The sequence below is a fragment of the Saccopteryx bilineata genome, chromosome 2 (genome assembly GCF_036850765.1).
Source record: "Saccopteryx bilineata isolate mSacBil1 chromosome 2, mSacBil1_pri_phased_curated, whole genome shotgun sequence".
NCBI lineage: Eukaryota > Metazoa > Chordata > Mammalia > Chiroptera > Emballonuridae > Saccopteryx > Saccopteryx bilineata.
In genome coordinates this window covers 312,108,107-312,131,860 of record NC_089491.1, presented here as the reverse complement: position 1 = coordinate 312,131,860, position 23,754 = coordinate 312,108,107, and the positions used below count along the sequence as shown (strand labels likewise).

Below are 23,754 nucleotides of genomic sequence, written 5' to 3'. Positions count from 1 at the left end.
CACCGCTCTCTCCCTGGGGCCCTTGTCTGCCCTCCCCTCCCCACAAGTTCCTCTTCCAGGACCCCTCTTCCTCCTCCTCTCCCCGATTGGAGACAGACGGGGTCCTGCAGTCACCAAGGCCCACGGGGTGTCAGGGGCTGGGAAATGCCCTGTGGAACCCTAGGCGCTGGGAATCTCGGGACTTTCCGGGTGTGCGCTCTCTTAGGGCCGACGGGGCCCCAGCTCCAACAGCCAGCCGCTCCTGCGTCCAAGGAGCTAAGAGATCTATTAATTTCGCCGTGCAGAAATCGATGCTCTTGTCAGGGCGGCGATCGATGCCCGCCCAACTTGGACCTACCCGGCCTGGGGGCCAGCGCTGGCCGGCCTAGGTCAGAAGCAGACGATGGTGATCTGGAGGTGCAGCGCAGTGGGCGCTACGGGCTGCGCCCCCACCCATCCAACCCAAGCGGATCAGACCTCTGCGCGCGGGCTTCTTGCGCCACCCTGTGGTCTTTGCTGTAAGTCGGCATCTCGGCTCCCTAGTCGCCCTCTCCCGCTTTTTGGGCGACACCTTCTCTTTTCTCTGACTCTTGATTTTTCCTTCTCTAGGTCTTGCGTTTGGTCTTTTGGGACCTCTTTCCTTTTTTTTTTTTTTTCCTTTTCTTTTCTAGGGTTTAGAGAGTGCTTCACCTAATTTACTGCAAGTGACATTGCACACTTCCACAGGCACGTGAGCCGTGAGGAGAGAGATCTGAGATCGGAGACTGGATAGGATGACCTGGACAGCAACCTTTCCTTGGCTCAGTCAACTCCCCTCCCCACTAAATGCAGCTGCTTTAGGCTGGGAGAAATAAGGTATCAACTTCCCAGTTCCCCCACCCCAGCAGATACCTCTGAGGCGTTCTGCGACCACCCCTCCTCGTCTCCCAGAGCTGGGAGGGATCTTGGGGGAAGAAAGTTGGCGCAGGGCCCCCGAAAGGAGGGAGCCAACTCAGGGGCTTGAGAGAGGTGGGGAAGGGATGAGAGCCGGAGGGGGCTGGGCGGGGCTGGGCGGGGGCCTCTGGCTCCGCCCTTTCCTGGCGACTGGGTCCTTAACACCGCCCAACGCACGTGTCCGGGGAGGCCGGGAGACCACTGCTAGAGCACACAGACGGCGGCCCGGCCGGGGCGAGGCGGGCCCCTCCGCGATGCTGCGAAGCGGACGGCACGGGCAGCTCCGCGGGCATCGGTGGGCTATGGGCCCGGGCCGCCTGCTCACCTGGCTGATGCTGGCATCTGCGGGAGCCGCGCCCTGCCCCGATGTCTGCTGCCACCACGGCCCTTCGGGACTGCGCTGTACCCGAGCTGGGGCCCTGGATAGCCTCCGCCACCTGCCGGGCACCGACAACCTGACCGAGCTGTGAGTGTCCCGCGGGCCAGGGGGAGCGGGGAAATGCGAGCATAGCTGAGCCCCGAGGGTGCGGACTCACCGCGATCTGGGTGGCAGGCTCGGCGGGAGGCTGTGCCTTGGTCCTCTGCTACCGCCACCACCCTTACGGCCACCGTAGTTATTGCCTAGACGTTACCTAGTGCTCAGTTCAGCTAGGATGCTCGCTGGCTTTATGGAGCTCAGGAGAATCCTTCCGTTTGGGCACTCTTTCTGCCTTATCTTCTTTCCAGGGGGAAACTAGCCCCCATTTCCTTCCTTGTCATGACCAAGCAACCCCAACTCTTCCTCTTGGAATTGGGAATTGAACTGGAAAAGTGGGAGATGGTGAGGAGTCATAGCTTGGTGGTTGAGCATTCTTCTTCCCATTCCCATCACTTCTTGTCCCCACGACTCTTTGATTTCGATGAAAGAAATGAGATCCACTGCCCCCTTTCCTGGCTTCTCTTTCCCCACACCCATCACTCTTTCCACCCGTGTCTCCTTACTTGGTACAGGAAGTCAGGACCCTCACTGAGAGACTCTCCTCCCTTCAGGGCCTAAAACTGGGAGGAATCTCCAGCATTCTGCAGTACTCTGACATTCTGCAGTAATCGGTTACAGAATACGTACTTTTTAGCAGCTGGTGAAACCTATGAGAGTATTCTGTAATAACTGGCTTAGAGATACTTAAGCATCACATGGTGATGGGTGAAAAATACTTGAGTATTATATGTGGCTGGTGGGGCCAGCAAGACTTCTAGAAGAGAGGAGGACCTGCTAGAAAATCCTTCTCCTGTGGCCCAGAGGAACCTGGTCATGCAGTGATGGATAGGGGCATGGAAGGAAATTGAGACCAGGCAAGGAACCCTGGTCATGCAGTGATGGATAGGCTGGAAGGTATCTGAAGCAGGGGCCATCACTGTCTGGAAGTTACTTGAGCAGCCTGCGATAATTGGCACTGAGTTACTCAGATATCTTGTGGTAATTAACAGGAAGGTACTCAATCTCTCAAATGGCCCTAGGGAGACCAGGAGGAGAAGAGAAGGCCTTGTCTTGGTCTGGGTCTAGGTCTCTGCACAATGGAAGGGGGTATGAGATCCAGGCTGCCACCCCCAGTCCTTTTCACTCATCACCCTGGACCTTCAAGCCAGGGTCCAGTTTCCTGAATATTTCCTATCAGAGCTCTCATTTTTCAATTTCCTTCCATGCCCCAAGTGGGTCCAGCGGGGGTGGTGGGGTGGGGAGAAGAATTGTGGACAGGCTGGGGTTGAGTACTAGGAGACATGCAGGATAGTGAGCTGAGATGTCTCTCTGGGTGGGGCGGCAGTCTGATCCCCTGCCTCTGCCTGCATGGTCCCCTCCTCCCTCACTGGCAGAGCTAACGAGGAGATAATGGACTCGAATAGACAGATTGATTATGAATCCAAACGAATGAGGCAGCTTTGAGCACGCTGCCTGACAGCTTGCACATGCCAGGCCACTGCATTCTTACCCCCTCTGGGGTCCATACAGCTCTAAACCCACTGGGCAGGGACCCACTCTCCCTCAGAGTCACTGGAGGTTATTCCCTAGGCCTCAGGGGACTGTCCTGCTGTCCTGCTGGGGCAAAGGTTGGGAAAGAGAGAGGAGGAGAGGGTCACTCAGGCTGGTCCCAGTTCCTACAAGTTAGGGAAAGTAAAAGCGTAGAGGGGAGAGTTCTGAGACAGGCAGTGAGTCAGTGGTCCCTGGCATGCGTGTGTGTGTGTGTGTGTGTGTGTGTGTGTGTGTGTGTTACACTGATGTGCCCCTGCTGGCAGCTGAATTCTCAGGATCTCCCTGACCTGCCAGATCCAGAGCCTGGGCAGTGCCCAGGGCGCCAGCCATCCCCCCGGCCCTGCATGCCTGCTCGTCCTTCTTTCTCATCTCCCTATCGTGCTTTTTTGGCTCTCTGTCTTTCTGCCTCCCTTTCCTTATCTGTCCGTCTCCTTGCCTATCTTTCCCTCTCCCTGCCTCCCTCTCTTTCTCTCTCTCTCTCACTCTCTCTGGCAGTTTCTTCCTGTCAGTTTCTCTTTCTCAGTGTTTCTTTTTTGCTCGTTCTCTGTTGCTGTTGTTTTTGCCGCCTCCCTCCCACATTGAGCCTTCCCATCGTCCTCTCACTGTGTAAGTCAGCCAGTCCATGCCTCTTCACCACCACCTCCTATGATCCATCCTCCACTGTCCCTCTCCTCCTTCCAGGGTACCTCCTGGGGCAGGGAGGGGTTCAGGGTGTCCCTGGCTGACGGCCTCTATGCCTTTGCTTGGGAGGGAGTAGGGATTGCTGTTTGAGTGTAGAAAAGGGCCAGTGGCTTCCAGGGGGAGAAGGTGGTGGTGGTGGTGGTGGTGGTGGTGTGTGTAGCAGTATGGGTGAGCAGATGTGTTTGGGCACACATATGTGCATGACCATGAGACATCCTTTGTACTAGGTGGGCAGTGGCAACTATGAACTAAGGCTTATGGAAGCAAGTATTTCAACACTACCCCCATTGTTGAGCATGTATAGGAAGGCCCTGTGTATGAAAGCAGAACACCAAGCCAAGAATGGACTTGTGTGTGTTTATGGATATTAATTTGCACACATGTCTATGTATGTGTGCATGAGAGATATATGTATATGTGTATCAATGTGTGAAGGTATGAGCATGCACATGTGTACATCTGTGTGTTCAGGCATGCATATGTGTGACTGTGTATGAGGAAGTGTGTCTCTGTGCATATATATATTTATGCCTCTGTGTGTGTATGTGTATGCCTGAGTATGTGAGTACGTGAGAGATGTAGGAGAGTGTGCACATGTGGTAGTGTGAGATGCATGCATACATGTGCATGTATGACTTGTGTGGGGATGTGTGTCTCTGTGCATATGTATATACAGGTATGGGTGTGTGGGTGCAGGTGTGTGTGTGCAGACAAGTCTGTGCATGTGAGTGTGCATGCACGCATACGTGCATGTGTGACTGTGAGAGAGGCAGGTGGGTGGGTATGGGAACTCAAGTGTGGGCTTGGCCTCCTGTGACTCCCATCCCCTCTCCCCACAGCTACATCGAGAATGAGCAGCATCTACAGCGTCTGGAGTCCAATCACCTGAGGGGCCTGGGGGAGCTGAGAAATCTGTGAGAAGGCTGGGGACTGTGTGGGTGTGGAGCTCGGTAAAGAGCCTGGAGGACCAGAGGGTCTGCGTGGGCTCAAAGGTTCTAGGGGCCTGGGAGGCTGAGGCCTGAGGGGCTGGAGGAGGTCGGAAAACACAGGGGTCCCAGGTAGCTAGGGAAGCTCTAAGGGGGATGGGGAGGGGTCCAGGGCTCAGCATGATGGGGACTAGGGGCTGGCATGGACAGAGATGCCAGGACCTGGGGTAGCTAAGACCCTGGGACTGACCCTGCTGTACCCCTCCCCAGCACTATTGTGAAGAGTGGTCTCCGATTCGTGGCGCCAGATGCCTTCAATTTCACCCCTCGGCTCAGTCGCCTGTGAGTGGCCCAGGCTGGGTGTGTGTGTGTTGGGGGGAGGCCACCCAGACTTGGGCGGCTAATGGGCTTGGCCCTCCCCAGGGACCTGTTCTGAGGAAGGCTCCAGCCTGGGGCCTCTTCTCATCATCTGCGGGGATGGCCGTGCTCTCGGCTCCCACGCAGCCAGCTAGGAGGTCCTTCTTACTGTATCGCTTCCGTGCTTCATGCTGCAGGAACACTTCTCATATGTGCCTGTCCCATTTTTCCTCCCAGGCTTCTGGGGGCAGGAGCAGGACCCTGGGGTCTAGCTGGGCCTCCATTTTCCTTGGGAGTTGGGTATCAGATCTGCCGCTAATCATCCTCCTTATTCCGGAGGGTCACAGCTCAGGACATGGAGGGAGGCTGAGCAGGGAGACTGCTGAAGGAGAGACCCTTGGTGTTCCTGGCTGTCCCATCCTGGCCTTCAGAGGGCAGGAGTTCAACAGCTTCCCACCACCGGAAGGTGGAGAGATGGGAAGGGTGTGGGTACTGTCATTCAGGCTGTTATGGGTACTCTAAACTTTGTGTGTCCAGTGATTTAACAACAAATAAGGTAATGTTACATCATTGACTATGTACTGCGGCTTCAGTCAAAAATGTGTACCTCACAATACCTATGTCAGTGAATCTTCACAATCAACCTGGTGAGAGAGAGTGTAACCTCCACGTTGTGATTGAGGGTTCTGAGACTCAGGTTAAGTTTCTAGGCTGAGGTTATATAGCTGTATGTGGCAGGACAGAATCACACTCAGCTCTGTCTGGTGCTAAAGTGGGTAGTCTGTCTGATCCCTGTGTGGTGGTGCCTCTCTAAACCAGCCCCCCAAACGGTAGTAGGATGACTAGGCAAGGAAAGGGGTCAGGGCAGGCCCTGCAGAGGCAGAAGGTCCCAGGAGTGTCAGGCTGGTCGGGGCACGGCACTGAGTGCTGGGACTCCTGAACCGGTTTCCTGTGTGGCCTGGAGCGGGTCCTGCCTGCTCACTTCCTCCATCTCTGAGGGTCTGGGGAGGAGGAAGTACTTTGAAACCCTCGTCGTCCAGTAGGGGGCAGGGGAGTGTGGGAGCTGCAGTCCTCTCCCTCCTCTGGCCCAGTCCTGGGCTCTGGGGTGGGGGGAGCACAGATGGAGCCCCTTCCCTCAGCTGGAGCCTCAGAACTCTGCCAGCTGGGGTGAAGGGTGGCAGGGAGGGAGCAGCTGTTCCCTGAGACCCCCCCTCCCTGGGGTCTGTGAGGGGGGTTGAGTGGAGTGAGCCCGTGTCCTAGGAAGAAGAGGGGCACTCAGAAAGCCTAACCTGTCCCCCACCCCCAATGCCTCTTTTCTGGGCTGGGTTGGTTCTGGTTGTCAGCTTCCCCCTGGGCTCCTTCCCTCCCTCAAGCTGGGTCAGTGGGAGGTTGAGTTGCTCACTGGGGTCTGTCTTGCTGTCTCAACTCCCACAGGAATCTCTCCTTCAATGCTCTGGAGTCTCTCTCCTGGAAAACCGTCCAGGGCCTCTCCTTACGGGAACTGTGAGTGTAGGGGCTTTCAGGGGCAAAAGCAGCAAGTGTGTGTCTGTGTGTGTGTGTGTGTGTGTGTGTTACTGTATCTCTGTGTGATACTGTGTCACTATGTCCGTATGGAACTGGCAGGGGTGGGGTGGCTCTGGGGACTCCCCGTTTATCTGTGAGCTGAGACTGGAGACTGTGCATGCCTGTGAGCTTCTCACCAAACCAGAGGTTGCAGGCCTACCTATCGAGAGGGTTACTGCTCTGGGGGCATGGGAGGTGTGGGTGGGGTGCTGGCCTGGACAACTAATTCTGTGTGTGCTCAGGAGCTGGGGCTGCCAACTGCCTGTGCACATGGATGTGTGGGACAGCAGTGGCCATGTGTGCTTGGCAGGCACCTAAGGCATCGGGGTCACTCCAGGAGGCAGTGTTCTTCCCTCTTTGTCACCTGGCGGCTCCTCCTGGAGAACCCAGGATAAGGGAATGCCATGTGCATTCTCTTTCTTTTAGCCTTGTCACTGGTCAGTGAGGGGGACTCTTCCTACGTCCGCACTCCTTTCCCTCTAGACCTCTGTGCTGCTGTCTAACTGAACCCCTTCTACTGCAGTACTTCGTTCTCTGTGGCTCCTCAGGGCCCATACTTCTCCCCCCTGACTCTCTCGGTCTCCCCCACACCCCCCAGAGTACTGACCGGGAACCCTCTGCGCTGCTCCTGCGCCCTGCGCTGGCTGCAGCGCTGGGAGGAGGAGGGGCTGGGCAGCGTGCGGGACCAGAAGCTGCTCCGGTGTCTCAGGCAGGGGCCCTTTGCCGACATGTCCAACACCAGCTGCGGTAGGTGCTGGAGGTGGTGTAATGGGCTGAGAAAGAGCTATGTGCTTGGGGAGAGGTCACAGAGCAGGGGTGGGAGTGGGCGGCTCCAAAGGACACTAGGGGAATGAGCACTGGCAAGAACTGGGGAAACTGAAGTTGGGGGGGCATTGCCAGTGGTGGGCTTGGGGTTACTGAGGAAGTTGGAGGAAGGAGCACCACTCTGGGGTGGGGTTCTGAGGCTACGACCTTCTCTAACATCCCTTGGGCATCTTGGGTGACTAGATGTGCCCATGCTGAAGGTCCAGATGCCCAATGCCTCCGTGGACGTGGGGGACAACGTGCTGCTGCAGTGCCAGGTGGAGGGGCGGGGCCTGGAGAAGGGCGGCTGGATCCTTCCGGAGCTGGAGGAGTCAGTCACAATGAAGGTGAGAAGCCCTTTACTGCTGCTGCCCCCTTCCCCTCTCCCCAGGAGAATTCTGGGCAGAACCCAAGGGGCAAAGATAGGAGAAGAGACCATGAATAAGAAGCACTTATTCGGTGATAGATGGGCAGAAGTGGTTTAGACTCACGGGGCTCAGGCTCATGCTGTGGGGTAGCCCCAAGCACACACATGGACTCAGGAAGGGTACTGGCCCAGTGGGGACCCCTGGCTCAGCTAGTCCACCAGCACTTAAATCCTCTCTCTGGGAACATGCTTCTGGTTACAAGACAGAGGGTCACAGAACCCTTACATATTGGAGCTGAGGGGGACCTTGCAGATCATCGCTTCCATCCACCCCCTTCCTGGATAAAGAAACTGAGGGCCTCAGAGAGGGTACAATAGCTGTGGTCCTGTACCCGGACTAGTCCTTGGGGGACTTCTAGTCTTTTTCTGGAGATTCTGAAAGGAGCGTTCTCTTGGACGTGTGATAAGCATATAGTAAAGGAGGCACAGGTCTGGTTCCAAGCTCACTCACTGATTAATTCTTACAGTGAGTTTCAGAAAAATCTCTTAATCTGCCTGCACTTCGGTTTTCTTATCTGTAAATTGAGGAGGTGGACATGATGGCTTTCTGATGTCCTGCCTGCCTCTGGGCACTCTCTGGCCTTTATCTCTGTCATTCAGATGTGTCTTTGGGCACCTTCCCAGGCTTGCCCTGTGTCCTCAGGCTGGCGACGGGAAGTCAAGAGTTGCCATAACTGACTTAGGAGACCTTGTTGACAAGGTTAGGAGGGGCCAACAATAGACTGTTCCTACTCAAAAAGCTGTCTCTATGTGGGTAGACACACAAGGTCCAGCCCCTGGAAGGAGGCAGACCAGTGGGACCTGGGGTGTGGTATTCAGTTTAGAGGCCCTTACCTTGAGAAGGGAGTCAACCCCAGAATTGCTGGAAGTCCCTGGAACAATATTGCAGGAAGAACCATTAAAACCCTGAGTAGGGGATTCCAGACATGGTGGAGGGACCACTAGCCACTGATTTCTCCTCCCGGAGATCAAAGCCACTGAGAGTCAGCAATGGAAAGGGGGCAAAGCAGAGGCAAGAGATGGGTCATGGGAGAAACTATAGGAGAAACTTTTGATAAACTATGTTTTGAAAAATTTCAGGTTTTTGTTTTTCTCTTTGGAAGATTGACATGTTGGCTACCAGTTATGTTCTTTAGAAACTTCTTATAGAAAAGTCACACCCTAACCCTAACTGGGTTAAATGGAGGGGAGAGGAGAATGGTCACTTTCAGGGGAGTGAAGGGTCACAGAGCAGCTCAGAAGGAAAAGCTAACATGAGACCACAGTCCAGGGTGATTTGGAGGAGCTGGGACAGCCAAGAGAAGCTTAAGACAGGGCTTCTCCTCAAGGTGGCTGGAACCCACAGCTTGCAGAAGAGGCTGGACAGCATTTCCAGTATCTTTGGAAGCCTCAGGAAACTTCACCTCCTCTGGCTTTATTCAAGAGATTCCATATTTTGAAATTTGCAGATAAGTGAGATTTGTTCACTACTTCATTTGTTTTAATCATTTTATGAAAATGGCTCTCTAAAATGTCAAAAGATCATTTTGTGTATCTCTTCTGCTTACAAAACAAGGAAACCATGGTTCAGCAAGATTAAGAATTGTCTTAAGATCATATAACTTCCTCGCATCCATGGTTTCTTAAGAAGAGAATCTGAACTTGATTCAGCCTTTGATGATGATTCAGAATGAAGTCACTTTGCCTTTCTACCTTCACTCTGTGTCTTCATCTGCCAAAGGAGGTCATGTTGCTGCTGTTGCTTCTAACTGGGCTGTTACCAGTGCCATGTCCTCATTTCTGACCTCCCCTGGGCTGAGAGAAGTGTGTTAGAATGGTATAAAGAATGGGAGTGAGTAGGTGGTAAGGTCCTAGTTGGTGCTCCAGTGAATTGGGTATATTTGGTATTTGGAATTTGTGACATCTATTTAGCTTTTCAGGTGGGTGGTTTTGGTTTGGGTATTTTGTGCCTATTTTGAAGTTATTGATTATGTTCTACAGTTTTCAGACCATTTAATAAATAATCCAGGAGAAAATCTGTTAACAAGCTCTAAAGGAGGAGGCCTGTTCTCTGCTATATTCTCTCTCACATCTCTTTTCTTCCCCTCACCACCAGCCCACTCTTTTCTTTCTGGAGCCAGAGGGGCTCCCCAAAGACATCATCTCTAGCCCCCAGCTCTAGCCAGAGGCCAGCTGAAGCTCTTCCTAATTTTCCCCTTTCTTTCCTGACACAGACATTTGGGGGTCTGCCATCCCTGGGGCTGACCCTGGCCAACGTCACCAGTGACCTCAATAGAAAGAATGTGACATGCTGGGCAGAGAACAATGTGGGCCGGGCTGAAGTCTCTGTCCAGGTCAACGTCTCCTGTGAGTCTCAGTGACTGTCCTGTACCCACCCCCAACCCTTCTTCCCTGAAAAAATGTAAGATTGTGGGGGGTGTTGCTAGAGGAAAAGGGTGGGATGTGTGTCTCCACAGCTGCTCCCTCCAGCTGTTTCCAGATTCCCATGAAAACCTGATCCTTTGGGGAAAATCCTGGGGGCTCATCAAGGCCAGAGGGATGGAGATGGATTTCTTTTTGGCTCCCTGCCCAAGTCTTGCTACCTGAGGCCATCAGCACCAGCTGCCTGACTGTTCACACTGCTCTACTGTAGTTCTTCATGTTTGTCCCTCTGTAGGACCTTAACTCTACAAACTAGTTTAAATTAAAATATATATACATTTTAAATTTTTTTGTATTGATTGATTTTAGAGAGAAAGTGGGAGGGAGAGAGAAAGAGAAACATTGATTTGTCGTTCCACTTATTTATGTATTCATTGGTTGATTTTTTTTTTTTTTAGGTGAGTGGAAGGTAGATAGTGAGGTAGACTCTTGCATGCATCCAGACCAGGATCCACCCGGCAATCACATCTGGGGCCAATGCTCAAATACTGAGCTATTTTAGTGCCTGAGGTTGATGCGCTCTGAAGTAGTCATCCTCAGTGCCCTGGGACACGCTCGAACCAACTGAGCATTGGCTGCAGGAGGGGAAGAGGGAGGGAAGAAGGGGGTGGAAAAGCAGGTGGTCACTTCTGTGTGCCCTAATCAGGAATCAAACCCAGGACTTCCATATACCAGGTTGATGCTCTAGCCATTGAGACATTAGTCAGGGCCTCATTGGTTCATTCTTGTATATGCCTCGACTGGGGATTAGAACCTTGGTTAATCAAGACAACACTCTAACCACCTTAGCTACCTGGCCTGGGCTGCAAACTAGTTTTGTTTTGAGAGAGAAAGAGAGAGAGAGAGAGAAAGAGAGAGAGAGAGAGAGAGAGAGGAACAGACAGACAGGGAGAGAGATGAGAAGCATCAACTTGTTGGAGCACATTAGTTGTTCATTGATTGCTTTCTCATACATGCCTTGACCAGGGGCTCCAGCTGAGTCAGTGACTCCTTGCTCAAGCCAGCGACCTCTGGGCTCAAGCCAGTGACCATGGGGTGATGTCTGTGATCCCACACTCAATCCGGTTACCCCACGCTCAAGCTGGTGAGCCCGCTCTCAAGCTGCAACCTTGAGTTTCAAATTTGGGTTCAGGACTGACGCTCTATCCACTGCACCACCGCCTGGCCAGGCACAAATTAGTTTTAAAAGAAGTAATTGCCCTCCCCAGTTCCTCTCTAGGCTCACGGCTTAATTTCTTTATTATACTGCTCACAAAAATTAGGGGATATTTCAAAATGAATATGAAGCGGTAAAAAAAGAAGTATTTTGTTTTTATTAAACAAGAGCGTCAGAAAAACCAACGACAAGTCAAAGAAAGTTGTTCGATTATGCAAATGAGATGCAAAACCAACTTTTATTTCTTTGGTGAAAATGCACTGTACAAAAGGCTGAAAGTACTGGAGTATCTGCACGTTTCCTGATCCCCTAATTTTTGTGCGCCGTGTATTTTATATCTATGTTATATAACATACATAGACTTATGCAAAAAATCTATTCCCTTTATGCCTGACCTGTGGTGGTGCAGTGGATATAGCCTTGTCTTGGAGCTCTGAGATTGCTGAGGTTGCCAGTTTAAAACCTTGGGCAATGAACAGCTAAAGCGAAGCAAATATGAGTTGACGCTTCTTGCTCCTCTGCTCCTTTCTCTGTAAAATCAATTTAAAAAAACAACACAAAAAACCCTACACCCTTTATTTATTTATTTTAAAATATATTTTATTGCCTGACCAGGCAGTGGTGCAATGGATAGAGTTTTGGACTGGGATGCGGAGGACCCAGGTTTGAAACCCCGAGGTCGCTGGCTTGAGCGTGGGATCATAGACGTGACCCCATGGTCGCTGACTTGAGCAAGGGGTCACTCGCTCTGCTGTAGCTTCCCAGTCAAGGCACATATGAGAAAGCAATCAGTGAATAACTAAGGAGCCACAATGAAGAATTGATGCTTCTCATCTCTCTTCCTTCCTGTCTGTCCATCTGTCCTCTCTCTGACTCTCTCTGTCTTTGTCAAAAGAAATATATATTTTATTTATTCACTTTAGAGAGAATAGAGAGAGAGAGAGAGAGAGAGAAAGGTGAAGGGGGAGGAATGGAAAGCATTAATTTGTAGTTGCTTCTTGTATGTGCCTTGACCTGGCAAGCCCAGGGTTTTGAACTGGAGACCTCAGCATTCCAGGTTGACACTTTATGTGCCACCATGGATCAGGCAACCTATACCCTTTAAACAATAATTATTCTTACCAACACTACAGCAGACATTCCCTTCCTCTCCCCATTCAGAACCCTATTCTTCTCCTCCACCTTATCCTGACTTTTGTGATAATAATTTCCTTGCTTTTAAAAATAATTTTATACATATATGCTTCCCTGCCAATATGGTATAGTTTTGCCTGTTCTGCACATTCTATAAATGGAATGACATCTCAAGTATTATTATTATTATTCTTTTCTTTTTTTGACAGAGACAGAGAGAGAGTCAGAGAGAGGGACAGCTAGGGACAAACAGGAAAGGAGAGAGATGAGAAGCATAAATTCTTCATTGCAGCTCCTTAGTTGTTCAGTGATTGCTTTCTCATATGTGCCTTGACCGGGGGCTACAACAGAGCAAGTGACCTCTTGCTCAAGCCAGTGACCTTGGGCTTGAGCCAGCGTCCATGAGGTCATGTCTATGATCCCATGCTCAAGCCAGCGACCCCTCGCTCAAGCTGTTGAGCCTGTGCTCAGGCCAGTGACCTTGGGGTTTCGAACCTGGGTCTTCCACGTCCCAGTCTGATGCTCTATTCACTGCACCATCACCTGGTCAGGCTATTATTATTATTTTCTTAAGTGAGAAGCAGGAAGGCAGAGAGACACTCCCACATGCATCCCTACCAACCAAGATCCATTTGGCAAGCCCCCTATGGGGCGATACTCTGCCCCTCTGGGGCCATTGCTACATTGCTCAGCAACTGAGCTATTTTTAGCACCTGAGGCAAGGCCATGGAGCCATCCTCAGTGCCCGGGAGCAACTTCCTCCAATCTATCCATGGCTGCGGGAGGAGAAGAGAGAGAGAGAAGGGAGAGGAGGAAGGGTGGAGGAGCAGATAGTCACTTCTCCTGTGTGTCTGGACTGGTAATTGCACCCAGACATCCACACACCAGGCTGATACTCTACAGCTGAGTCAATTGGCCAAGGCTCAAGTATTATTATTTTGTGTTCAGTTTCTTTTGCTCACATTATATTTGTAAGATTCATCCTTGTTAATGGGAGTAGCTTTAGTTCATTCAATTCACTGCTGGACAGTGTTCCATTACATGACTGTTGGCTGTAATTTCAGCATAAATTATATCTGTATATGTGTATAGATATAGATTTTTCCTATTATTGAGGGGTGTGGTTTTTTTTTTTTGCCTCTATCAAATTTGGTCTATTTTAAAACCATGTCTTCTTTCAAAAAAAAATTTTCCCCACCCCCAAAAAAGTTTTTTATATTTAGTTTTGCTTGTTTGATATTTAGGCCCCTCTTCTTAAGCTTGATTACACTGGTTTAAAAGATTCCCTATTTAATTTCCATAAGCTGGTGCCCCTCTTCTCTAGGGCTATTACTTATTTACTTTAGGTCCACCACTTTTCTTTAAGCCTCTGAATTTTATACACTTGCTACCTGATTTATGTAAGATTTACTGTCAACTCCCCACCCCCACCCCAGCCCCTGGATGTGTTAGGTGGATGCTGGGTCCCCTCTCGATGGACCCCTGACTTCTCACAGGCACTCACTCGTTCTGGCCCACAGTCCCGGCCAGCGTGCAGCTGCATGAGCCAGTGGAGCTGCATCACTGGTGTATTCCCTTCTCGGTGGATGGGCAGCCATCGCCCTCTCTACGCTGGCTCTTCAATGGATCCGTGCTCAATGAGACCAGCTTCATCTTCACCGAGTTCCTGGAGCCGGCAGCCAATGAGACTGTGAGACATGGGTGCCTGCGCCTCAACCAACCCACTCACGTCAACAATGGCAACTACACGTTGCTGGTTGCCAACCCCTCAGGCCAGGCCACGGCCTTCGTCATGGCCTTCTTCATGGACAACCCTTTCGAGTTCAAACCCGAGGAACCCATCCCTGGTGCGAGGGCCACCCTGAACCCTGCCCCAACTTCCTGGGCTCCACCTGGGTACATATCCTGGTATCTAGGGAGGCCTGGCCCACTTTCTACTGTGATCCCCACCCTAGAAATAAGAGTGTCTAGTCCTAGACAGAAAAGTCTGGAGTTCTGTTGTCTAGCTCTGTGCTGGCCTCCTTGCCCCTGCCTCCGCCATGCCCCAGGAGTCCTGAATTCCTGAGCTATTCCATTCATTTGGGCTGGCTAGAGAGAGCCATACACCAGGGCATCCACAGCCCAGCTGGAAAAGGGTCACATATGTCTTTTTGCTTGAGCTCCATCATTCTACCAACCCATCCCACCTGCAGCCCATGAAGGGATGAGTCATAAGAGGGGAAAGGGGACTCATTGCTCTCCTCTCCTGTCTGATTGCTTTCTCTCCTCCCTTCTGCTGCAGTTTCCTTCTCGCCTGTGGGTGAGTAACTCAGGCTGGAGGTTGGTTCTGTCTGGTTCCTGGAGCCAAGGTTGGGGCAGAGGGTTTAGTTAACCTGATCCCTTAGGGGTCAGCCAGGGCCAAGGTAGGGAGTTGCTGGAAGAGACACTGCATGTGCCAAGGCCCACTTTTTTGCCCTGTGTCCCTGTAGACACTAACAGTACATCTGGAGACCCAGTGGAGAAGAAAGATGAAACACCTTTTGGGGTGAGCATGGGAGGTGGAAGCTTGTCTACTTGGGATTGGGAGGCTGGGCTAGAGGCTAATCTGCATGTCACTTCTGATGAGAGAATGGGGATCACTACAGTCTGGCCTGTGCTTGATCAGCCACCACACCCACAACCTGGGGCCCCAGGGGAGCAGGAGGCAGATCTGGGAGCCTAGCTCTGGGCTTCTATGCAGGATGGAGAAACAGTTTGTGGGGGAGATTTTAAAGATCAAGAGATGCCCCAGATCTAACTGCTCTCACTCCCAGGTCTCCATGGCCGTGGGCTTGGCTGTCTTTGCCTGCCTCTTCCTTTCTATGCTGTTCCTTGTGCTCAACAAATGCGGACGGAGGAATAAGTTTGGGATCAACCGTGAGTGAAGGGGCTGCAGTGCATCTGTCAGTTTGTCCTACCGGCTTTGTTTCCTACTGGCTTTCCTTAACGCTGTCTTCTGTGGGGTGGGGGTGGGGAGCTGTGGACACATGGAATTTAGGGAGTGTTTGTTTGGAGTGTACGAGGGCCTGGCTGTGAGGCTGTGCATGTGAGTGTGTAGGGGGTGGCGCTGGGGGAGTTTCAGAGGTAGCAGATGCTAATTGGTGGCTGGATTGTAGTCAAACACTAAGTGGGTCTGGGAAGTCTGAGTTTTGTGAGTGGGGGTTGTGGGGGAGTTCTTTGGTGGCCCCCAGGGCCTGAGATTGGACAGAAGCCAGAAATAGAGAGGCCATAGTGTCTTCCCTCTCCCTGCTGGCTGTCTTGCTTCCTAGGTCCTCTGTTCTTCACCCCTGCAAATGACAAGGTGGGGTCCCCTGGCATCCTGCAACCTGTGGCTATGTCTCTTCCCCAGGCCCTGCTGTGCTGGCTCCAGAGGATGGACTGGCCATGTCCCTGCATTTCATGACATTGGGTGGCTCCTTGTCCCCCACCGAGGGCAAAGGCTCTGGGCTCCAAGGCCACATTATCGAGAACCCACAATACTTCAGTGATGCCTGTAAGGGGCTATGCTGGGTCAAGGGTGGGGGCAGGTTTACGCACATGCACATGAATATAAGCCCTTTGCCACTCCAGGCCTGAACAAGCCTTCCCTTCCACCACCACCCCTGTCTACACTATCACCACCCCTGTCTACACCACAGCATGGCACTTGGTGAAGAAGTGAAGGTTAAGTTTCACTCCCCATCCATCCCCCTGGTTGGTACCCTTGTGCAGTGCACAGCCCTGCTAGACTGCTAGACAGTCCTGTCCTGGCCCCTACCCCATCCTTCCCAAGACTGGTCTCCTGTCTGATCCTGCAAGCTACTCCCCAGGTGTTCGTCACATCAAGCGTCAGGACATCGTACTCAAGTGGGAGCTGGGTGAGGGTGCCTTTGGAAAGGTCTTCCTCGCTGAGTGCCACAGCCTGCTGCCTGAGCAGGACAAGATGCTAGTGGCTGTGAAGGTAAGACCTTAGTCATCATTTCAGGACAGGATGCTCAGGGTGGAGGACAGGCTGCTGGCATCTGGCATGGCTCACAGTTTGCAGTTGAGTGAGCCACCTTGGACATAAGTAGGGAGGTGAGGGCTATCCCCCACTTCTGTCCCCGCCTTGCCCGCAGGCACTGAAGGAGGCGTCTGAGAGCGCTAGGCAGGACTTCCAGCGGGAGGCTGAGCTGCTCACCATGCTGCGGCACCAGCACATCGTGCGCTTCTTTGGCGTCTGCACCGAGGGCCGCCCACTGCTCATGGTCTTCGAATATATGCGACATGGTGACCTTAACCGCTTCCTCCGGTATGAGCTCCTGGTCCCAGCGCTGGCCCCTGGTCCCTGGCTCTGAACCCTGTCGTCTCTTCCTGCAAGCACGTTCTTGCTCTTCTGTTGAACTGAGGGGGGACATCAAGAAGGAGCAGGAAGGTGTGACTCCTGTCCCCAGGGGTCCCTGAGGTAGCTGTGTGAACATGGAGATAATCCGTGCAAAGGACAGAGTGGCAGTAGTCAGGGAGGTTGCACTAGCAGAAGTCATGAACTTCAGGATGGGTGAGCTTTGCAGAGAGTGTGTGCATTTGTGTGTGGCACACAGCAACCATGCTTATAAGAGGTGGCAGTTGAGATAACGGCTACAATAGCAGCAACAATAGGCACTTTTTTTTTTTTTTGGCAGAGACAGGGAGAGTCAGAGAGAGGGACAGGCAGACAGGGAGAGAGATGAGAAACATCAATTCTTTGTTGCGGTTCCTTAGTTGTTCATTGATTGCTTTAATCATATGTGCCTTGACTGGGGGACGACAGCAGACCAAGTGACCCCTTGCTCGAGCCAGGGACCTTGGGCTCAAGCTGGTGAGCTTTGCTCAAACTAGATGAGCCTGCACTCAAGCTGGTGACCTTGGGGTCTCGAACCTGGGTCCTCCACATCCCAGTCTGATGCTCTATCTACTGCGCCACCACCTGGTCAGGCAACAGGCACTTTTTTTATGTTCCAGGCACTATGTTATATGCTTTACAATGCATTCTTACTATGGCTATATGTGCTTGTACATATATGTCTTTAAAATAATATAAATACAGCCTGACCAAAGGGTGGCACAGTGGATAGAGCATCGGACCGGGATGCAAAGGACCCAGGTTTGAAACCTCGAGGTTGCTGGCTTGAGTGCAGGCTCACTAGCTTAAGCATGGGCTTGCCAGCTTGAGCGTGGGATCATAGACAAGACCCCATGGTTGCTGGCTTGATCCCAAAGGTCAGTGGCTTGAAGCCCAAGGTCACTGGCTTGAGCCCAAGGTCACTGGCTTGAGCCCAAGGTTGCTGGCTTGAGCAAGGAGTCACTTGCTCTGCTGTAGCCCCTCAGTCAGTCATGGTACATGTAAGAAAGCAATCAGTGAACAACTAAGGTGCCGCAACGAAGAACTGATGCTTCTCATCTCTCTCCCTTCCTGCCTGTCTGTCCCTATCTGTCCCTCACTCTGTCTCTCTCTGTCTCTATCACCAAAAAATATATATATAAATATATATTTTTCATAGTCTCCAAGCATATATGACAATTTATACTTGAATAAAGTTACCAAAAATTCATTTCTTTGGCTTTGGACAGTACAACTCTGATATGTTTACTAATTTGTGCTGATCATTTTAATAACTTCAAGAAATATGCCTATTTTACAGGTGAGGCTTAGAGAGATTCAGTGGCTTTCCCAAGGGCACATAGGTAGTAAATGGCCCAGGAGGCATATGACCTCAGGCAGAACCCTGTTTTTATCCCAACTGTGATGGTCATATGTTCTGATGAAATGGTCACATGTTCTAATGAGATGAGCCACTGTGAGGAAGAAATGTGTAAGGCAGAAAGAGGCCAGGGTTTGGAATCAGCTGTGCTTATTAGCTGAGCCTTCTTTGCTAAGTAGCTTTCCTTTCTGATTTCAGTTTCCCCACCCAGGGGATGGATGAGAAAGCTCTGTGTGATTGTTAGTTGATGGTGGTGCTCTGGTCCCCAAACAGTCCTTTGGGACTGATGGGTCATTCATGCAGTCAGGCTGCAGGAGTCAGCTGGGAAAGACCCAAGCGTCTGAGCTTCCCTTGTGGTGGGGAGGAGCCACTGGAGGGGGTGGAGCAGGAAGGAGGTCATTGCCAGACCTGAGACTGAGTATGGAGATGGATTAGTTTAGAAGAACCAAGTGAAAAGGAGCCCTTGTCCTTGCTCACAAGATATGGTGTGGGCTCAGTGCTAGGTTTCAGGGATGCAGGCCACCATCTGCGTGCCATGATGTAGAAAAAGCAGCTCTAAAAGCTGGATGGAGCACAGAGGGAACCAAAGGAGGGAGTCATGAAAGCTTCTAGATGAGTCTGGAAGATTTCCCCTAGGAGAAGCCATCTGTACCTTCTCACCTCTGGGCTTATGGTTCCCTCTGCCTGGTATTCCAGACTTCCCTTCCAGGCAGTTCATCCACCCATCCCTGACCCCTATGAATGGCTTACCCACCTCAGGGCTAGACTTTCAGTTTAGATGTCTCTTCCTCTGGGAAGTCTTCCCTGACTTCTTCCATCCCTACACTGAGTGCTAATGATGTGCCTGCCCTTCCATTGCATCCCCCTCTGTCCATTGTATTTCTGGTGCATGGCACACTAGAAATATTTAACAAATATCTGGAAAAAAATGAACAAATAAACAGATAAGGAGAAAGCTGGCTAGTAGGAAAGGTAGTACAGACAAAGCCGTCAGCACAGGCTAAGGTTCAGAAGGAATATTGGGGAATGGAATGAGTGATCAGGGACTGCTTTGGAGTGGTGCCTGGGGGGAGGAGGAGGGCATCCTGGAAGGAAGGAAGACCCCACAGGAATGGCTGGATATTGAGGGTAAAGGTGAGAGAGACAGGAAACCAGGAGGGCTTCCAGGTTTCAGACTCAGAGATAGGTGGGGAGAGTCCCTTCACAGAGGCAGGGGCAGGCTGCTGGGAAGGTGCTGAACATCTTGGCAAGGGCTTGGTGGGAGGTGTCCATGGGCAAGAGACATGGGGGCAAGTGGGCAGCTGGATGCTGGAGGTGGAGTTCAAGGCAGCTGATGAGAGGAAGGCATAACGTGGGAAGTGTGGGCACTGGTGGGGGCCTTGGCGCTGGGCACCCCTGCGGACCTCCTCTTTCTGTTCCTCCAGACAGCTGCCTCCCTTGTTCCTTTTCCCTCCATTTCCAACCCCCTGAGTGCCCTCCCCCACTCCATCCCGGCTTCCCTGGCTCCCCTTCCTCAGGCTCCTGGGGGTTGTCTCCTCTCAGCCCACCCCTTCGCCCTCCCTCTTTTGCAGGTCCCATGGGCCTGATGCCAAGCTGCTAGCTGACGGGGAGGATGTGGCTCCCGGCCCTCTGGGCTTGGGGCAGCTGCTGGCTGTGGCTAATCAGGTGGCTGCCGGGATGGTGTACCTGGCGGGACTGCACTTCGTGCATCGGGATTTGGCCACGCGCAACTGTCTGGTGGGTCAGGGGCTGGTAGTGAAGATCGGCGATTTCGGCATGAGCAGGGATATCTACAGCACCGACTATTACCGCGTAAGGATCGCTGGTCCCAGTCCCGCCCCAGCATCCGAACCTTAAACACCAAACACCGGGATGCCGAGTCCCGGCTCCGGGCCTGCCCCTGCCAGGCACGCCCTCCTCTTCCTCGGGCGTGGTGGGGCCTGAGATTCCCAGGCTAAAACCCCCCTCTTAGCTCCTGGGCCCGCGGTGGAGGAGGGTCTGTCTCCGCTACCCGGGACGAAACGGCATCATCGGTTTTTCCCTCCTAGCCCTGGACAATAGAGCTACTTCTATGTATTTTTAATGACGGGATTGGGGGTGGGTTAGGCGGGAGAGGCTGCGCGGGGCGTCCCTTGGACGTGACGCGCCCCCATCACAGGTGGGAGGCCGCACTATGCTGCCCATCCGCTGGATGCCGCCCGAGAGCATTCTCTACCGCAAGTTCAGCACCGAGAGCGACGTGTGGAGCTTCGGCGTGCTGCTCTGGGAGATCTTCACCTACGGCAAGCAGCCCTGGTACCAGCTCTCCAACACCGAGGTCAGCCGCTCTTCGTGGGCCGCCCCTGTCGGCCACCCCCTTCCCTGCCTCTTCGACTCTCTTTTAGAACTCAGTCCCCTTCTGCCCCCTCCTTTCATTACTGGCGGGCACCCATCCTCCTGCTGACACTACGCTCCCTCCACCCCAACCCTGTTGTTTCTTGCATTCTTCCTCTCTCCTAGTCTTGCACCCACTTACTGGCTCCTCGGTGAACCTCAAAGCACTTTATAAATGACACCCGAACCCCCATCCATAGCTGCATTTTATAGACCTAATAGGCATTATTAGGGTGAAAGGGAGAGGTGCGGGAAGAGTAGTTTCATGGCACAAGAAAGCCTGACACTGCAGCAGGAAAGCTGGAGGTTAGACTGTAGGAAGGACAGTCCTGCCCCTCCCCCTCATAGCTGGACATAGCCAGAGCAGGCCCCAGGTGTTCTGTCTTCCAGAGCAGCTCCCCCACCTCCTCCTTGGCTCACAGCTGTCAGTTTCCATTTCTTCTCCTAATGCAGTCTGTTCCCTGGAGGCTGGAGGGGTGGGGGAGAGGGTTATAGATTTTAATTTTCTCAAGCACTGAGAGGAGGAATGGAATTAGTGCTGCCTATAACCCAAGTCCTTTAATGGGAAGGGAGGGAAGAAGTGAGGGAAGAGGTTCCAGGCTCCTTCAACCAGCTCCTTGCCATCATCTCCTTCTTTAAATCCCTTAACAGCTCTAGCAGTCCTCCCTGGAGTCTAACTTTGATTTTTCCTGCTACAATTTCTTTTTGGAGGAGCTAGGTCCCCACAGAGTGATACCTACAAAAGAGAAAAGGAAGTGGGGTGTCTTCTACCTTCAAATGCAAGCCAGTCATTTTTCAAGGCCTTTACCCACAATCCTGCTCTAGTTCCTTTTTGCCCTCTGAAGCTGAGAGGTGGAGGACCCTTCCCTTCCTCCGTTCAGTCCTCAACACCAGGCTGATAGATTTGGCAAATGCCTTGGCCCAAGCTCTTCCTGAATTCACCTGAAAAGTCTTCTGAGTATATGATTCTAGTCTTTCAGAAGCAATCCTACCCCCCAGCCCAACCTCCCCAGAGTTCATCCAGCCTTAATCCTTCTCACTGCTCAGTGTCAGAGTGGAAAGGAATCTTGAGGTTCACTACATCCTTTTAAATTATTAATAGTCAAGAAGACCAGACATATTGTGGGACCTGCCTTGGGAGCCTTAGTGAGGCAGGGGCAGTACTGGGGCCGGCCTCCCTCTCCTGCCCCTAGCCCAGTGTGCCCTTTTCTCTCTCCTTCCGGTGTCGTGTCCCCAGGCGATCGAATGCATCACTCAGGGACGTGAGCTGGAGAGACCACGTGCCTGTCCACCGGAGGTCTATGCCATTATGCGGGGCTGCTGGCAGCGGGAGCCCCAGCAACGCCACAGCATCAAGGATGTGCATTCCCAGCTGCAAGCCCTGGTCCAGGCACCTCCCGTCTACCTGGACGTCCTGGGCTAGAGGGCTGGCTAGGAGCTGGGGCTGAATAGCTGGAATACTGGGGCCTGCCCTCAGCCATCTCATAGTTCAGATCTGTCCCAGGATGATCTCAAAGCATCTAACTCTCCCTCAGCATGCGGGAGGGGTCAGGTGCAGTCTGGGAGGGGCAGGTGTGCCCCCTTCTCTAGGTAGGGTTCTGTCACAGCAATTATATTTATTATCCCCTAGCTGTGTCTCCTGCCAATTCTTGGGATTACCTTGTTCTGGGAGTGGTGTATTGGGACTCAGGTGGGGGTGACTTTCTGGGGTCCTCCCCCTCTCTAGTTCCCCGTAGCGCCCACTCTACTCCATGCAGGTGTCACCTCCACCTTGTGGCTATGGTTTGCCTCCTAGTCTTGAAGTCACCTTGTTCACCTGGTAGTGAGGCAGCTTCAGGTTAATCTTCTCAGGCCTTCAGACGTGACTGCCTACCTACATTCTTCATGTCCAGGAAGCTGGTGATACAGTAGGAAAGATGGAAGTTAGCTGTTGTGGTGGACAGATGGAAACATTGGTGGGGTGGGTAGGTCTTCTTTGCTTAGAATAGAGCAAGTGCACAGTTGAGCCAGTGGATGAGAGAAAGAGAGAGCATGAGCTTGCTCGTGCATGTGCACGCGCGCGCGCGCGTGTGTGTGTGTGTGTGTGGGTACATGTGGCAGGGACAGGGAAGGAGCAGGACAAAGCAATGATGAGGGAGGCAGGACCTCTTGTTGCTTCCCTTACGTCACTCTTGGTTCTAAGTGCGTTAAGATTCGCATCTGTGGGTCGGGGACTGTACAAAGCCATCTCCTGTTCTGTACAAGGGAGGAGGTGGGGGTCCCCTTTTCCTTCTCCTCCTTGGAACACCAGAGCCAGAGAGGAGCAGTTCCCCCCACCCCCAGCACCATCACTTTCAATCACCTTCCCAGCTCCTGCAATAACCCATGTTACCCACAGCTCCTAAGGGCTAATGGCATTGCTGCCTCATGTCCCTGGGTGCCCAGCTTTCCCCATACAATGATTCAATCTGGGTCTTATCACCCTTAGGCCTAGCCCAATGGTGTCTGCCTCTTGTCCAGGCTGGTTAGTGCTAATAGAGGTCTGACCAGGACTGCAGGCTGATTGATGCGGGGGTGGGGGGGAGGGTCTGGTTGCTGAGGGCAAATTCACAGGCCCTCTTCCCCTGCCCTGAGGTGGGTGGGGTGGTGCTGCACCCCCCTGTGAGGGAGGGCTCAAAGCAGGGGGAGTCACTGGGAGGAGTGGAAGTGGGAAACTGGTGGGAAAGACTGGGTGGGGGATGAGATGTGACAGGTGAGCCTAGGGACAGGTGCAAGGAGAGGGACAGTGCAGACAGATGTGGAGGCATGCAGAGACTACAGAAGGAGACTGCAAATAGAGTGGAGACACACACACGCGGACAGAGGAACAGAGGAGTGGGACAAGCAACTGAATCAGTGTCCTGGAGAATAGCACAAACTCCTGGGGCACTTTCTGTCTCACCTTCACTCTCATCCTCCCCACCGCCTCTGCCCCCGAGCCTCTCTTCAGCACTGGGGAAGGGGCAGGACACTCCCAGCCTTGGAGACTGTGTGTGTAGAGGCAGGGGCTCTGAATTTCACTCAACATTGGTCCGGATGGAAGCAGGGGATGGAGGGCAGGTGGCAGAAGGGACCTTGCCATGGTACATGGAGCATTTCCAAGGTCAAGAGCCTCATGACATTAGAGGCTCTTAAAACCGCAGCTGGAGTCTTGCTGGAAAAGCTGGGCAGGTGAGGTGAGGCGTTCTGGGAAGAAGGTTAAGACAAGGAAGGGGGAAATTCTGGGAAAGCAAGGGAAAGAGAACTGGATAGCTTTC

The 23,754-nt window shown here is 52.5% G+C and overlaps 1 protein-coding gene across 1 annotated transcript; it reads left to right on the top strand.

Annotated features, from left to right (window-relative positions):
* Positions 1-1,001: 1,001 nt before the first annotated feature.
* On the top strand, positions 1,002-22,098 carry NTRK1 (neurotrophic receptor tyrosine kinase 1). Its single transcript, XM_066261769.1, has 17 exons — positions 1,002-1,378; positions 4,441-4,515; positions 4,798-4,869; positions 6,319-6,387; positions 7,046-7,194; positions 7,456-7,598; positions 9,892-10,024; positions 13,910-14,236; positions 14,671-14,688; positions 14,858-14,913; positions 15,182-15,284; positions 15,757-15,900; positions 16,217-16,347; positions 16,505-16,677; positions 19,678-19,918; positions 20,265-20,423; positions 21,717-22,098. Exons 1-17 carry the CDS (start codon positions 1,167-1,169, stop codon positions 21,900-21,902), a joined length of 2,391 nt encoding a protein of 796 aa, XP_066117866.1. The 5' UTR covers positions 1,002-1,166; the 3' UTR covers positions 21,903-22,098.
* Positions 22,099-23,754: the final 1,656 nt, after the last annotated feature.